We start from the raw sequence: 16,883 nt of genomic DNA, 5'->3' as shown, positions 1-16,883 counted from the left end.
CTGCTGAGTAAGCAGACACGCGAAGCTCCAATCAGAGTCCACAACTGACCCACATACATCCCCTGCCCTCCTGCTTATGAACCAGAGTGCATCTGTTTGTGTATTTTTACTTCCTCACCCTGAGAAGAATTCATTTATTCGCGCTCAGCAGGATCTCACACGCTGACATTTCTGTGCTGCTGCCGCTGAGCACTGGAATGTGCTGGTTTGCAAGTTTTGAAGATAACAAAGCAGCGTGAGGCGGCTGCGTGTAAACTTTGGATGAGGTCACGGTCCGCCAACGCAGCACGCCGTGACATGAGAGGGGATTTTGTTCTGGATTCTCCCTCCGTGATGTGATACCTGCGCTCTGCTTCTCCTCAGTGTTAATTTTGGAAGCTATTTTAGATTTAGTCTTAGTCTGTAGACGAACATGTCTGTTCGTTTGAGTCACATTTGAGTCTTTTCAGCCCTTTATAGTTTTAATCAACGAAAACTCCAAACATGTTAGTCTTTGATTTTTACCAAAACATCTCCAATCTTTAAAATAATTCATGTAGTCGATCAGATATCGGTATCAGGGTTATACTAAGTGTTAAAATTGTCAACATTTCACTCTTTTAAAACATTGGCTTGAGTAATATCTTAAGTGAAATAATTCAGCCTGGCCCTGCTGAAAAGTAAAAAAGAAAACATTCTTGCTCTGACCACTGTGACTGTATTTTGATTCTCTTGATTCACACAAAAATGCCATGAACCCGAAATACAAGGGCTGCATTGCACCTTTACAACGGTCCCTGAATGCACCTGCAGTGACAGCCCGTCAGTTCACGGCACTCTGAAAAGCATCTGCATCTTTGATGACGAGGAGTTGATCAAAACTTAGCAATCATGGGGCGCTGTTGGCCTAGCGGTCTAAGCGCCCCACATACAGAGACTACAGTCCTCGTTGCAGGGGTTGCCGGTTCGATTCCCAGCCGGTCGACCATTCCCTGCATGTCCTCCCCCACTCTCTACTCCCCACATTTCCTGTCTCTCTTCAGCTGTCCTCTCAAATAAAGGCAAAAAGGCCAAAAACATAACTTTAAAAAAAAAAAACGTGTCTGATGTATCACCAAACTCCTCCTTTTCCCTTTGTACGGTTTTGAAGCCAAAATATCTCGTTCCAGAAAGCTGCCATCTTGTACATTTTCTGTAGGGAATGTGCGTACCGTCCTGAGCTCCTACCTACGGAGTTTCTCTCTACGGCGGCTGTCAATCAAAGCAAACCTGGATGTAAAACCACGTTTTTCAACCTCTGATAACTAATGAAGAAGAAACTTTTCAGAAAAAATGAGGCCTTGAATACAAAACAGTCAAATAATAACTACATATCACCACAGCATACGGATGTGAGAACCATTCGTACCACGTGTATTTATTCTTTAAAGTTTGACCGGAGACAGAGTTTTCAACCTATACTGCAGCCAGCCACTAGAGGGAGCAGTTTTTGTGGTGGCCTCACTTTGAGCCGAGCGAGATGACTTTCATTTTATAAACAGTCTATGGATAAAACATGGATTTTAAATGTCCGGCGTCCATCACTAACGTTTTCGTCTCGTCCTCGTCTTGTTAACAAACATATTTTTCGTCAGACGTTTTATCATCAGTGATGCACTTCAGCTCATCACAGTCTGATAACACGGCTCCTCCCCCCTCGCCTTGTTTGCTCACTTTACAGTCGCAGGTTAGCAAAACAACAAGCGGCCTGTTGGTGTGTCAGCTGGCTCTCGCTGGAGTTCAGAGTGTGCTTTAAATCTGGTAGACGGGGAGAAAATATAATCAGGGCTTTGCAGGGGCATTCGAGTTCACTGCATTACATGAGAACTAATGCCTGATTCAACACCGGCTCTGGCAAACATGCGTTTACTCCCCTCAATGAAAGCTGCGAGTCAGACAGTCTGATAGCTCGGCCTGGAATTAGATTCAGGAAGTCATGAGATTTCCAGGTGGCTCGGCTTTCCTCGAATTGTTAAGCAGGGATTTTTCGGAGCGTTGCCAGCGCACGTTAAAGAGAGAAGAAAGCCTCACAGCGATACGTTTACTGTGCTGATCCTGCATGGCAACGTCCAAATCCAAGAAATAAACACTTCATGAAACCCAGACCTCCTGAGCGCACACATAAATAAACCTGCGCCGGATTCTTGGAAGAGAAACATGACACACACACACACACACACACACACACACACACACACACACACACACACACACACACACACACACACACACACACACACTCACACACACAGAGGAGAGAAAACAAGAGGAACATTGAGAGCTCGGACTTTCAGAGAGAGAGAGAAAGACTCTCCCCCGGTGCAATCATTTGATACACAGAAATGCATGAATAATGAATGTGCGCTGAACTCCTGCTGAACCTCCTGCACCAGCACCGAGCCAGAGATCAGCACATGACGTCCAACACACACACACACGCACACACACACACACGCACGCACCCAGTGACCTCTGCAAAGCTGCAACACAGGAGGTAATCTGCTGCAGAGGATTGTGTCTGCTGCGTGAATCATTACGCTGAGCCGCACCTGGCTGCAGTCACAGAGCGAGGACGCTTACTCTGATAAACCTGACGACCGTTGGGAGGAAGAGGAGGAGGAGGAAGAGGGGGAGGAGGAGGAGGAGGAGGAGGGCAGCCAAAGTGGAAAGATAAATACGACCAACCGGTGTTAGAGCGGTTAAAGCTCCCGCCCTTTTGGCAGCTGAAGAGTGTGTGTGTGTGTGTGAGAGTGAGTGTGTGAGTCAATGTTTAACCCTTGTGTCAACACAACGCATGTGTCACAACAGCATTCCTGCGTTGAGGCGTTCGTCTTGTGACAGAGCGTTTCATAATGGCAGCGCGGCGCTCATGCATTGTTCGGCGGCAGCAGGAAGAAGTCGGGTCCTGGTCGAGTTTCGTGTCACGGCATGTCGTGTCGTAATGAAGTCGGCTAACCGGTCCAAACTGCAAACACAGAATAATCCTCCCTCCCTCCCTCCCTCCCTCTCTCTTTCCTCCTCGCTGTAAATGGTTAACTTGGCAAGCATCATGTGAGAGCTGGGAAGCTTTTCTCTTTTTTCCTTTTTGGCAGTTACACGGGGAGGTGAACTTTGCTCGCTTTGTTGTCAGGCAACCGCATTTCTGATCCGAGGTTTTTTTATCATGTGAGGAGAGAAACCGAGGGAGACGTCAGAACCTTAACCTCCCTACATTCTCACACAAATAAGCGTCCTCTCTGCCTCTTACATTTCAGAAACTAAAAAGAGTATTACCTCAGCTTTCATGCATCAAGAGGAGGTTTATTCAGCAGCACGGTGCCAGAGACGGTTTTTAACCTCACGCATGCAGACAGTACAAGTCAACGACTACCCGGTCTGTTTTCACTAAAGTAAGAACAAATGATAAGATATTCAATCAATCTTTATTTATAAAGCACCAAATCACAACAAACTATCTCCCCTCAGACTCTTTCCAAACAGAGCCGGTCTAGACCGTACTCTATGTTCTATTATTAACAAAGACCCAATATCAAGACCGGTTCAGATCCAGTCCCATCTTCCAGACAGGACTCAGTCTGATCTCATCTTAATCCACCATGAGCAGAGCACTTTGCAGCATTTAGCAAGTTACAGTGGCAAGGACAAACTTCCTTTAACAGGCAGAAACCTCCAGCAGGACCAGACTCATGTTAGACACACATCTGCTGAGACCGTGTTGGAGAGAGGGATAGAGGGAGATGAAGAGAGAGAGAGAGATGATAGTGGGGAGACGGATAGTAGTAGTTGTAGCAGCTGGAGTCTGGCACGTCCACAGCAGCAGAGATCCAGAGGAACCTACGAGACAAGGGAGCTCAGGGACTCCAGAAAGGTCTATGGTTAGGAACTTTAATGGGACAGGAAGAGTTAAAGTGAGAGACAGACAGAGAGAGGAGAGAGAGGGAAAGACCGGGTCGTAGTGTGTCAGTCTAAGCCTATAGCAGGCTAACTAAGAGCTGGTCCAAGCCTGATCCAGCTCTAACTGTAAGCTTTGAAAGTTTGAAGCCTACTCTTAAAAGTAGAGAGGGTGTCTGCCCCCTTGACCCTGACTGGTAGATGATTCCAAAGGAGAGGGGCCTGATAAGTGAAGGCTCTACCTCCCATACTACTTTTAGAGACTTCATATTGGAGCAGAGTGGATGTTCATTCAGACTGTGAGGACTTTTCAAACTTTCCGACAGTGAAAAAGTGGAATCAGCAGATTTCAGTATCAGCTCGGCTGCTCGGGTTAGGAATGTGTGCCACCTCTGTCGATAAGAGTCGTACGTGTGAAAATGAGAGTGTGTAAAGCAGAGAGGGCGGTGTGTTTTGTCCTTCAGGGTAACCCTGGGTGTTGCCAGACTTGTCAGTCAGTGTGAAACCATTTCCGCTTCAAGGCCGTCTGGCTCCTCCCTCCCATTGTGTGGCAACGTGCTGGAGGTGAACTTTATCCCTCTTTGTTGAGAGAGCGCTCTCACAATGATCTGCATGAAACAAGGTCTAGTTAAACATCTGTGTCTGAGCGATGAGGATCCCTTCACTTAACACAACGAAGAGGAAGGGGGGTGATCGCAAACTTTCATGTGTTAAAACAGTAACCTGCCCAAACCTGTGAGCCCGGTGTGTACAACAACTCTGAAGATACACCCAGTGTTACATTAGCATCTCACACTGATAACACACACCACTCCCAGCTCTTTGTGCCCTTTGGACAGGCCGGTTTCTGCAAACACATGGTGTAAGACGGCTCCTATCAGCAGCCGGCTCGTAGTCGTTACAAATTTGCACAACACAAACACACGGCTTCGTATCACCTCGGGCTTATCAGGCCTCCTTCAAGGGCGCTGAACTTTCCCACCGCGCTGCCTCGCTCTCGTCCTCTGCTGTTGCGTCAAGGCTCTGTTACCCGTCCCATGTGCTTCCCACAGTGTTACTGAACCACTTCTGCTGAGCTGTTGTGGTGACGATGACTAAACTACCCGCCGTGTGTCTGTTATGGATCATGACTGCATGTATGACAACATCTACCGCCGTGTTTGTTGCAAAACTGGTTTGTCATTGCAGAAGTTCCCGTTGAGGTAATGTTAGTTCCTGAATGAGAATGTCATCACCGTCACATCGCTTCAGCTCAAGAACACACACAGTGAGACATTAAATACAGATATCAGACTGTAGATGTTTTTATCTGGGAGGATAGCTCCATTGCTTCTGTCACGAAAACATACGTCACATGGTTCCCTTTGTCATGACACAAAAAGATCGTTACTTAACATTCATCTAAAGTCGTTAACACACAAGGTCAGGACTTTTCTTACAGCCAGGCAACTTTCTTTTTGGCCTTTTTGCCTTTATTTGATAGGACAGCTGAAGAGAGACAGGAAATGTGGGGAGTAGGGAGCCGGGGAAGACATACAGGAAATGGTCGACCGGCCGGGAATCGAACCGGCGACCCCTACGACGAGGACTGTAGCCCCTGTACATGGGGTGCTTAGACCGCTAGGCCACCAGCGTCCCGCTAGACAACCAGCGCCCCGCTAGTCAACTTTCTTGTAGAAATAATGTCACGTTTGAGGTTTGGCGATAAGTTATAAGCAAGCGGCAACATCCGTTCTTAAAATATGAAGCCCATGTGGAAGTGTTAAAAACTGCAGTTCCTCGAGCGTCCACTAGAGCCTGGCTGCAGAAGCACAGGAAACCACATACACACCCATTCAAAGAAGACGATCTTTACAGCAGAAATAAACATGTTTACAGCCTGTTTTTATAACTCGGTATTTTCATAGATATTAAACTTAGGAGTTTTGCCCAAATAAGGGCGTGGCTGACTTGATTGACAGGCAGGAACACTGTAGCTGTTAGCGAAAAGGCTAAAGACCTGCCTCTTTCGGGGTTCGCTACGTCCATTTTTATTCAGTCTGTGGTTATATGAGGAAGATATAACATATAGCTAACTTAATAGAGTGAAAGACGAGCAAATTATTGACGAATCTGAGTCTAAAGACGACTTCTTGGTTCGTGTTTGATCACGAATACCTTCCAAACTCTTCTTTAACACAGTTTTCTTTGTGAGGACTAGCTTAAATCATTAATGTCTTCTTTTATTTTGTTTCCACTTCTGTTTACAATCTGTCAGGCGGCCGTTCTCCCGCTCTCAGACTTTGTTCTGGATATAAACAATAAACTGAGAGAGTAAAATCTCATCATAACAAAAGCATTTAGTGGCCAAAGCTGTAAAAAAGAAGCAGTAGCTGTAGTAAAGTGAGATTATCCTTTGACTTCTCATGAATTCACACACACTCGGTTGTTCTTGGCAGTTCGTCTCCATTTTCTATTTTGGCCCCTCGCGGCGAGCTGCTTTCTGAGACGAGGCTTTGAAGTGGATGAGGGAGGCGAGGTATCGTGTGCCCAGATGCCCAGACTCTGTGGTTGGCTGGGGGCTTTATCACACAGACAGGGGTACAGCACTCATCTCCGTCCCTCCCATCTCTCACCGCGACGGGAGGCTGAATGTGACAACCGATGCTCCCCAGCTGCTCCTGGGTCCGTCCCGCTAAACCGCAGGCGGATAATGAATGCCACACCGTCGTGACAACTTGCACTTTTATGGAAAGGGGAGGAAGGACATTTCTGGCACGGATGCTCGCAGCGCATGATGAAACATCCTCCATAAAGCAGACAATCAAAGCGCGGGCAGTAAAGCATGTGTGGAATCTGCGGCGGGAACCTCAGCTTATTTACAGCCGCTACCAAAGAAGGGCCGTTTCCAAGTAACTCGGGTTAGAGCTTCATTTAGGGGAAAACAGAAGAAGTATCACTTTTCCAAACGTAACCACAACATCTGTAAACCATGAGTTAACGACTGCAGTCATTCATCTTGTCCTTTCCAATCTGAATAAGCCAAATGTATGAGGTTACTTGTCTGTTGTTATTATGAAATCATACCAAAGAGGCTCCACGGCAAAACTTACAGTGTGCAATTCAGAGGAACCGTGTTCCTCCTGCAGGAAAGACTTCCACAGCGTCTTACATCTTACAGCGTCGGTCCCTCCCATGAGATTTTATTTAACAACATGCAGAACGATTGAAAAGATCTTGACATGTCAATCAATCTGTATTTCTTGGTTCATTACATTCCCTAGCTAGCAACTGTTCATCTGTTTGTGGTGAGTCTTTTGAATGGAGGTCTATGAAAGAGGATTAGAGACGCTGATGTTTCTTTAGCTCTGACCTTCTTCACGGAATGTTTAGTTTGTTCAGAATTCTGGAATTCTGTCTTTGATGTCAGAATTCTAGAACACCTGCTGTTGCTCTTTATACAGACTGTTTCTCCTGCTGACACCTGATTGGTCGATACTACGATACTGCCAAATTTTTTGTATCTGATTGTTACAGTAGACGCCATCATTTCTCGGTTCACTTTATCCCCTAGCTAGCACCCGTTCATCTTTTAGCGGTGAGTCTTAGCTTCACTGTAAACAGTTCCACAGAGGCTTCACTCTGGCTTCCTTCAGCGGTATGAACCTGAAACAGGAACTGATGTTCTTGTGATGTTCTTGTAATTAAGCTTTAAGCTTTGTCAGGTCTGTCCTCAAGAGGAGAAGAAAACTACGTCTACAATGTTTGTTTGTTGAATGGAGGTCTATGAAAGAGGATTAGAGACACTGATGTTTCTTTAGCTCTGACCTTCTTCACGGAATGTTCCATTTGTTCTAGAATTCTGACATCAAAAACAGAATTCTGGAATTCTGTCTTTGATGTTAGAATTCCAGAACACCTGCTGTTGCTCTCCATACAGACTGTTTCTCCTGCTGACACCTGATTGGTGGATACTACTCAGACTCCAGATAGAGACCAGAACCCTTCTCAGACTAAAATCCAGACCCCCTGAAATCCAGATTCAACATGTCTCTGAATCAGAATCTGTAATTACAGGTTAGTTGTAGCTGAAAGTAAAAAGCTTTGTCAGGTCTGTCCTCAAGAGGAGAAGAAAACTACGTCTACAATGTTTGTTTGTTGAATGGAGGTCTATGAAAGAGGATTAGAGACACTGATGTTTCTTTAGCTCTGACCTTCTTCATGGAATGTTCCATTTGTTCTCAGAATTCTGACATCAAAGACAGAATTCCGGAATTCTGTCTTTGATGTCAGAATTCTAGAACACCTGCTGTTGCTCTCCATACAGACTGTTTCTCCTGCTGACACCTGATTGGTGGATACTACTCAGACTCCAGACAGAGACCAGAACCCTTCTCAGACTAAAATCCAGACCCCTGAGATCCAGATTCAACATGTCTCTGAATCAGAATCTGTAATTACAGGTTAGTTGTAGCTGAAAGTAAAAAGCTTTGTCAGGTCTGTCCTCAAGAGGAGAAGAAAACTACGTCTGCAAGTTTTGTTTGTTGAATGGAGGTCTATGAAAGAGGATTAGAGACACTGAAGGTCTGACCTCTGAACCCTAGAATGTTCAGTTTTTATTAAGATTGCCAGATTCTGTCTTTGATGTCAGAATTCTGGAACACCAGTGATGTTTATTATTTTGAGCTCTGACCTTCTTCACGGAATGTTGATATTTTTCAGACTTCTGACATCAAAGGCAGAATTCTAGAATTCTAGGCATTCTGTCTTTGATGTCAGAACTCTAGAACACGTGCTGTTGCTCTCCATACAGATACCACAGCCTGCTGACGCCTGATTGGTCGATACTACTCAGGCTACAGACAGAAACCCGAAAGTGTTTTTCATGTAAAATCTGTTTAAACACACAGGAAGTGTTTTGTTGTGTGGAGTGGATTGTTGTGCTCGTAGTTTTCATGTGAATTCAGTTTGATGCTTCACAGAGACACTAACCTCACAACATGCTGTCTATGAACACTTCCCCTCTAACTAAGACACTTGAGAGTTTCCAAATAGGCCAGTGTTGTCTATTCCTGGTTCCCTCCCTCACTCTCTCTCCGTCAGGTTATTTTACATTCTATACATCACAGACGAGTTACTCAGTGCAGCCGTTTGCTTTCAAGGCAAACATTACTAGAAAAGAAGAAGTCGCTTTGATCTCCTTCCAGTAGCAACCCTGAAATATATCTTCTAAATAAAGCCGTCATAAATATGCATGTTCACACACATTTTTCTGTCTAACTCACCAGGGTTTTATCCCGATGTTAGGCTGAATTAATGTATGCTAAGGAGTAAATACAAATAGCTCATGCAGAAAAGGACAGCACGACGCCCGCACTCGACTGTGTAACATCCGAGTGCTGTTTTAGCCGCCGTGCAGGGAGATATGTCAGAGCCCATTTTCTAGCAAGGCAGCTCCAAAATAGACAGGAGCTCCGGTAATAAATAAGCCTACTTTGGGAAAGTTTTATTTTGGCTCGGAGGAGGAGGTTACATAAGGCATGAAATACTCCTTCTTTTCTTTTTTGGCTCAACGAGAAAAGCAAGAAACGTAACCTTTGTGAAGAAAAGCTGCTGGAAGGAACCTTTAAATGTTTGTGTAACACAAATACACACATTCAGACGGCGCACATATTCCTGCTCGCTCTGCTGTGTGCACAAAGAAGCTGTCATCTGGGTTTTGCATGAGGAAACAAGATGTACTGAAACTAGTGCTGCAGGAGTGGCTGTGCACACTGCTGCTGTCCTTCTGGGAGTGTGTGTGTGTGTGTGTGTGTACTTGTGTGTGTGTGTGTGTGTGTGTGTGTCAGAGAGGGAATGCAGCAGAATGACATTTTGAACATTTTGTCTGAGCCGGTCACAGAGCAGGAATTACTGCACAGTTCAGTTCAGTATGCTAAACATAACAACAGTGAGTCAGGCGTTACGTTGTGAGGGCGGTGAGTCAGACGCCTTTTTCAACATGCAGGTGAACTTACTCATTCTAAGAGCAGCTTATGAATCGCACCGCAGAACCCCCACGCTGACAAAGGCCGGTTGTTTCATGTGACGTTAGACTCGGCGCTATCTGCGGGGAAAGTTTGTTTACACCAGAGTCCGAAAATATTCGGGGGGTTTCCGCTCGACAGGAAGTGATGTAATCTTGCTCTTAATGCATGCACGCTTACTAAGCATAGCATGACTTCTGTTCCTGGTTTCAGAATGAGAGCTGCAGCCTGTGATTAAACGAGAGCCATGTGAAAGCTGCTCATTTACATGCCGGCTGCAGAAGAAATCACAGCTCTGCATGGTGTGTGCAATCAGAGCCACACAGGTACCTTCTTTAATGTTTAAATACTCTTAATGTCATCACTGCAGAGTGCGGCTGCACGTTGCACGGGCCGTATTTACATTTTTCTGCAGGGTTTGGTCTGCCTCCCCCCTGACAGATTAAGAGGATATGTTACCGTCCTGCCTTCGTTTTTTTTTAAACAGCTACACATGTGGCACATCTGGGTCCAAGCCTGACTCATTACTCACTTTTTTATGTTCCTTTCTCTGCAGCCATGGCAACTGCTGCATGTTTGGCAGAAAGCTTTTGAAGGCAGTGGAAAAAGAGAGAGAGAGCCTAGGGAGAGCAGGCGAGCGAGCGAGAGAGCGAGGGAAGGAGGGAGGGAGGGAGGGAGGGAGAGAGCTCTCAGTAGTTGGCCTACATCCAGTGTAATCATGCCATGGAGCCGAAATGAGGCCTTTGGCAGCACACCAGGTTTCTGAGAACAAAGATGTGAGCTTCTAATGTTGGCGGTGGGGCCTGCTTGGCATCCTTTGCCATTTCCCAGCAGCCCTTGCCTTGGCCGACAGCCAGCCCCCCCCCTCCCCCTTTTCACCCTCCGCCTCACCCCCCTTCACTGGAACTGCAAAGAGGATCAGAATAAAGAGAGAGGCTTGTTTTTCACTCGCCTCTTGCTCTGGCCCAATGACATCACCTCTGCAGCCTCCAGCCCCCAGATTCCAGCCGCCCAGCACATTTTTCCCTCTCGCCGTCGACCCTCCATTTTATTTGAATTCCACCATTTTAAACCTTTATCAAAGCGGACTAACCCGCGTTGTGTTTGTGTGCAAACCCCATTCAGAAAATCAGACACACCTCTCAAACGTTTCAAGCAGCTAACGGAAGCTTCCACGTTATCTCCCAAAATCTATCTGAAGCCTTAATCGTCGCTGTGCAAATCTGCAGCTAAAAATAGCAACGTAAACAGGATATATATGGTCGTTGGGGCGCTGTGATAATCTCCATGGCTACCTCTCCCTGTTGCAAACACGGGAGCTCTGCACGGCTGCTCAGTACTCCTGATATTCTGCAGACGCTGCCTTCCTGTGCAGACATCGATCAAATAAAGATGAAATGTTGGGACTTTGTGCAGAAAGACAAAAACACAGAATCAGATATTAAAGTGTCAGGCTTTAAATTCATGCAAATCTGCAGGATGCATGTAAATATAGACATACAGAGCACCACAGCAGGTGTTAAACGCAGTAATTCGTCCTCCCCCTGTCCCGTCCTGCTCTCCTTTTACGTCTGTGCGACGTGTTACAGTTTAGTTTCATGCTCACTTCAGCAGTTGTGCTAAAAGGGGGGGTTATATAACATGAACGCTGCTCTCATGGAGGAGAGAAAAACTGAGAAAACATGCACCGCTGTGCTCTGCCTCTCCAAAACTTCAGAGAGACTGGGTAATGATTCCATCTATGAATAAAAGATAACCAATATAAAATTTAACAGGCTCAGAACCAAAATAACGTCATCCTGTCAGAGCTGCTGTCACACGCTGGGTATTCCCCTGGCCGTCACCTTCCTCTCGCTCTTTATTTAGCTGCTTCACGTCTCAATTCACCCAGAAGGAGTTCAGAACGGCTGCTCGGCTGAAAGAGACGCCCGTCAGCCGGGTCACTGCGGTGCTTTCACTGTAAACACGCTTCATGTCACCCATCACGGCGTCTGTGCCGGGTCCCGCTTCCTTCGAGGCCTCAGCTCAGCCCTCTTTAATCTCCGGACCCTCCCGTCACAGAGCGGGGTCATTCCGTTTGTAATTGAACCTCAGCTCGCCCTCTTGCGTAATGCGCTGCAGTTATTTGCTTGCACAAACATCGACTGAGTGCAAACTGAGGGATCAAAGCTCTAGGCAACACTTTCCCACCAATCTCAAGGAAAGAATTTGTTTATTTTGTCCCTCGCAAGACTCGTTTCCTAACTGTGTCATAAAGCGAAACGACACTTCCTGCTGTTGTTCCCTCAGCGACACGACACCCCCCCTGCTTTCAGCCGCTCCAAGGATGCTCCACGCTCACGAGCTGGACGCTGATTTCTTGAAGCTTGTAGTTGATCTTTGGGAACAGAAAGTTGTGATCTTTAGTTGTTCAGAATCGATCTGATACCTGAGAAGTTACTTTGGACAATAAAAGTTCTAAACTAAGCTAATACTTTGAAGTTGTGACCTTCATGGCGATGTTTCATCCGTCTCCTTGATGTAACGTCGATTCTGTCAACCCAGATTTTCTCTGAAGCTTTGTTCACACATGATGCTACACTCCTGAAATCTTCAGTCTGAGCTGCTTGTGAGAACTCAACAGGCCAAATGTTTGACTCTGACTTGACCCTGACTCTGTCCTGCTAGCTATCCAGTAAAAGTCGCTGCATCATGCGACTGGTGCGTGAACAGTGCAACCTTTGTGCACATAAGCTAGCTTCTTCCCTCCAGTTATTCCTTTCCTCATTTGTCGATGCTTTGAATACGTCCAATCACACGTAGTCTTGATATAACAGCAAACACGGTCATTAAATAGAGCTTTCACACATGCACCAAACTTTTTAAAATGTCTCTTCGTCTGCATACGTGAGATAAACAGCTGTTTTTGTTTATTTCCTGCACGTATCAGCGCCCAATAACAGAACAATTCAAGCAAAGTTGCTGCTAAGAGTGTTAGAGGATGATACTGTGAATACACCCAATCACATATAGCATTGATTTAAGTGCAGAAACAGTGGTTATAAAGTGCTTTCACATGTGCAAGTAACTCCTGAATACACAACCCTGAAATTTTCAAGGTTGGGGAGCACGTGTGAACAAAAACAGACGAATGTTCACACGTAAAAACTCCTGAAGACTTCTTGATTTTCCCGTTGGGCTGCATACGCAAGAAAAACTGCAAGATTTTTCTCCCCTTGTGTACCGGGACTTCTTCCCGCTAGCGCCCAACGTAAGAAAAATCGTGAAAAGACTTTGCTTAGAAGGGGGGAGAGGACGATACTGTGAGTACATCCAATCACATATAGCACTATAAGTGGATAAATAGTGGTTGCAAAGTGCTTTCACACGTGCACGCAACTCCTGAAAACTTCCCTCAAATGTTTCAAGGATGGGGAGCATGTGTGAACGCAAACACTGATTGTATCCTGACTTTTTGCTGCTAGCTTCATAGAAACATTTCAGAGGTGAGTCAATAAAGCAGCAAATGATACTCAGGAGCAATCGCAGCAAATATTGGGAAGAGGTGACGATGTTTGTATCCTACACTAATAATCTCCTGCTGTGAGGGACGTGTGTGAACGGGTCCTGAGGGCTCCAGTTGGAACCCTCCTCCTCTTCCTCCTTCTTCTTCATCTTCTTATTATGATTCTGATACCACATGATTGAGTAACATCTCAGCAGCAGTGTGATAATGGAGCTCTTACAGTGAGGGCAGTAAAACTAGTGACGTCTCTGAATGTTCTGAAGGGATCATTATGTTGTTGCCGCGCCGGGCGTGCTCACTCTAAAGTTGGCAGCTGCACAGAAACCATCATGTCGGATCACATGTCGGCTGCACGGCAATTATCCCAGCTCGCCGGTGACAGATCAGCAACACGACTGCCTTATTTTGTTTATGGAAACGCTTTGAAGTGCGGCCTAATGCCACAGTGCGTGATGGCGGCCGCCGGCAGCGAGCCAAACGGCCTTGGCGTCCCAGAGATGGGTGAGGCGGATGAGGGTACGTGACTAAACATCTCGCTTCCTCTTTCCAACGTCACATGGACTTGCACAAACATATCCTGCTTTGTGTCTGCAGGTTACAGACGCATTGCCTCACCCACAGCCCGCGGCTAAGCTGCAACCAGTTGGAATGAGCCCAGATGAGAGGGAGGAATCTGAACGAGACACGCCTCCTCTCCAAACCTACACTTTTACTTTAGGGGATTTCTGCTGCATGACCTGTTTCTACAGTAGTAGCATTCCCCCCCCCCCCCCCCCTCGTGTTGAACTCTCAGAGTCATTAATCTTGTTCCATCGCTCACAATAACACTTCCCCTTTTTTTTTTCTGACCTTACTTTAAAAACAACAACACCACCACCATCTCCTCGTCTCTTTAATTCAGAGGCGGCACATTTCAGTGATTTGGATAAAACACAGGAAGAGTTCTGCTCATACTTGTGACCTCCTGATTCATTCATGTGTACAGCACGCTGGCTGGAAATCCCCTCCTCATGACAGAGCTTCCTGGTTACAGCTAATGGAGACGCCTTATTGCTTTCTTTTTATACCGGGGAGGAAAATATTATCTAACCGGAGCTTTAAAAACACAGAGCTGAGGCGTGGGCTGTGAATCACTCATCCTTTCTGCAGATATTTCACCCTGTTGTTGTTTTATTTTTAATAAATGATGAGTTTGCATAAATTTAAAAAACCTTCAAATAATGATTTCAGAGCTGCAAACATTCTCACACTTTATATAACATAACATCACATAAATAGCCTTTGGATTACAGTAGCTGAGCTCTCCTGCAGGGTCAGCCCTCCTCATTCATTGCACAGCAGTAGTAGTAGCAGCTCATGGCGTTGAGGCGCTGTGCATTGAGAAAAACAAGCTGCAGAGAGCAGAACCGGATCAGGCTTTGAGTCTAAGGACTGAAGCAGCTGGAGGATCTGTTTAAAGGCTGCAGGAGGCGCACGCGGTTTATTCTGCAGAATCATAATAATAATAATAAAAACAGGAGCAGGGTCCCGGTCGAGTCCAGACCTGGGTGCAGTTTTTTGTGGAAGGATGGAGTGATTAAATTAAAGTAAAAAAAGAAAAGAGAGTGAGTGACAGAGGCTGCAGTAAACCGAGGAGGAGGAGGAGGAGGAGGAGGAGGAAGGGGGGGTCTGTCGAAGAAATCAAGTCAATAGAAACTGAAGTGGAAGCAGGCGTTTAGAGCTCCGCGGTGACGTCACTGGTCCACATTGAGCCAGTAGTAGAGAGTCAGTGGAGATAGAGAGAGGCGCGCCGGAGTCCAGGACGCACCGACATGAACCTCTCCCTCTGAACCTCCTCTCTCTCTCTCAGACTCCACAACACACCACGAGTGATTCTTCCACGCAGGGAACGTGTCGTTTCTCGTGTTTTGAAGGGAACCCGGAGGAGACCAGGACCAGGAGCAGCAGACTCTGAGTTTTGGGTGTTTGATTCCTTTTTTTGTTGGGGGGTCGACGACGAGCGAAATGTCGTCCGCGGCGGTCGCTGCTTCTTCCAGGAGGCAGTCGTGTTATTTATGCGACCTGCCCCGCATGCCGTGGGCCATGATCTGGGATTTTACCGAGCCCGTCTGCAGGGGGTGCGTCAACTACGAGGGCGCGGACCGGATCGAGTTCGTCATCGAGACGGCCCGGCAGCTGAAGCGGGCGCACGGGTTCCAGGAGGGTCGGTCTCCTGGTCCGGGGAAGGCGCAGCTCTCCGGGAAGGAGATCCACGCAGCTGGGGGTGGTGGGGGGGACCCGGGATCCAGGCCGCCTCAGCCTCTGGACCGCTACCCGCTCTCCTCAGACCGCCCCCCCAGGCTGGGACCAGAATACCCGTCTGGCAGGCAGGCGAACGGGATCCCCGTCCCCAATGGATTTCCTACTAAACCCGACGAGCCTCCGGAGCTGAACCGCCAGAGCCCGAACCCGCGCAGGACTAGCACCGTGCCCCCTAACTTAGTGCCTTTGGTGAACGGGAGCATGCCTCAGGTCCACGCCGTCAACGGCAGACCGGGACAGATGGGTCTGCCCTCCGCTCTGGCTGCTGGGAGTCCCGCAGACCTGGGTAAGAGACCCGCCTCGGTGTCCAGCAGCGACCACGACAGGGACGGGAAGGACAAGCACAGATCGGACAGCCTCACGCCGGACCTGTCCACAGAGAGCCACAAAAACCCGGACTGGATGGCCAAAGGCAAGACCGTGAGGGACCTGATGGCTCTGCACACCTTCGACAGCCGGTTAAGGAAGGACCACGCGGCGGCCATGCAACAAAGAGTGATGGGCTACGAGCCGAGCGCGACCGCCTCCAAGTCAGGTCAGAACCAGCAGAACCTTTAAGATCTATGTAGACTATGTAGACCATATGAGTCTATATTTTATTATTAAAGCTCCTGTGATCAGCATCAGCTAAACCTTTAATATCTATGTAGACCATATGGATCCATAATTCTATTATTAAAGCTCCTGTAATCAGCAGCACTCCAAATCAGGTCAGAACCAGCAGAACCTTTAAGATCTATGTAGACTATGTGAGTCTATATTTTATTATTAAAGCTCCTGTAGTCAGCAGCACGCCAAGTCAGGTCAGAACCAGCATCTGTTAAACCTTTAGTATCCATACAGACTATAAGGATCTATAATTGTATTATTGGATGTTCCTGTAATCAGCAGCAGGGCAGGAAAGGGTTAACAGCCAGCAGCTGTTAAACCTTTAATATCTATAGAGACTATATGAATCTATAGTTTTATTATTAAAGCTCCTGTAATCAGGGATTCAGGGCAGGAAAGGGTTAACAGCTACATGTTATTTATAGCATCATGTCTGCAGAATTAAAGGCGCATTAATGACGTGTTTCCGTGTTTTCTGCGTGATGTTATTGTGCTCGTGGAGCCTGTGGGGCTGCATGTCTCCATCCCAGAGTAATTGTTGATCCTAGTCCTCC

The 16,883-nt window shown here is 46.8% G+C and overlaps 1 protein-coding gene across 2 annotated transcripts in view; it reads left to right on the top strand.

Moving 5' to 3' along the window:
- The window catches only part of irf2bp2a (interferon regulatory factor 2 binding protein 2a), a 43,531-nt gene that overhangs the window by 25,504 nt on the left and 1,144 nt on the right, over positions 1 to 16,883 (top strand). The window contains exon 2 of one of the 2 annotated variants that reach the window (XM_034681627.1): positions 15,269 to 16,255. In XM_034681627.1, the coding sequence (XP_034537518.1) occupies positions 15,424 to 16,255 (832 nt within the window). In that variant the 5' untranslated portion in view covers positions 15,269 to 15,423. Of the gene's footprint in view, positions 1 to 14,013; positions 16,256 to 16,883 lie in introns of both variants that reach the window. The other variant, XM_034681626.1, reaches the window with a different exon arrangement.

This window comes from Notolabrus celidotus, chromosome 4 (genome assembly GCF_009762535.1).
Source record: "Notolabrus celidotus isolate fNotCel1 chromosome 4, fNotCel1.pri, whole genome shotgun sequence".
Taxonomy (NCBI): Eukaryota; Metazoa; Chordata; class Actinopteri; order Labriformes; family Labridae; genus Notolabrus; species Notolabrus celidotus.
This window is presented reverse-complemented; position numbering and strand designations above follow the sequence as displayed.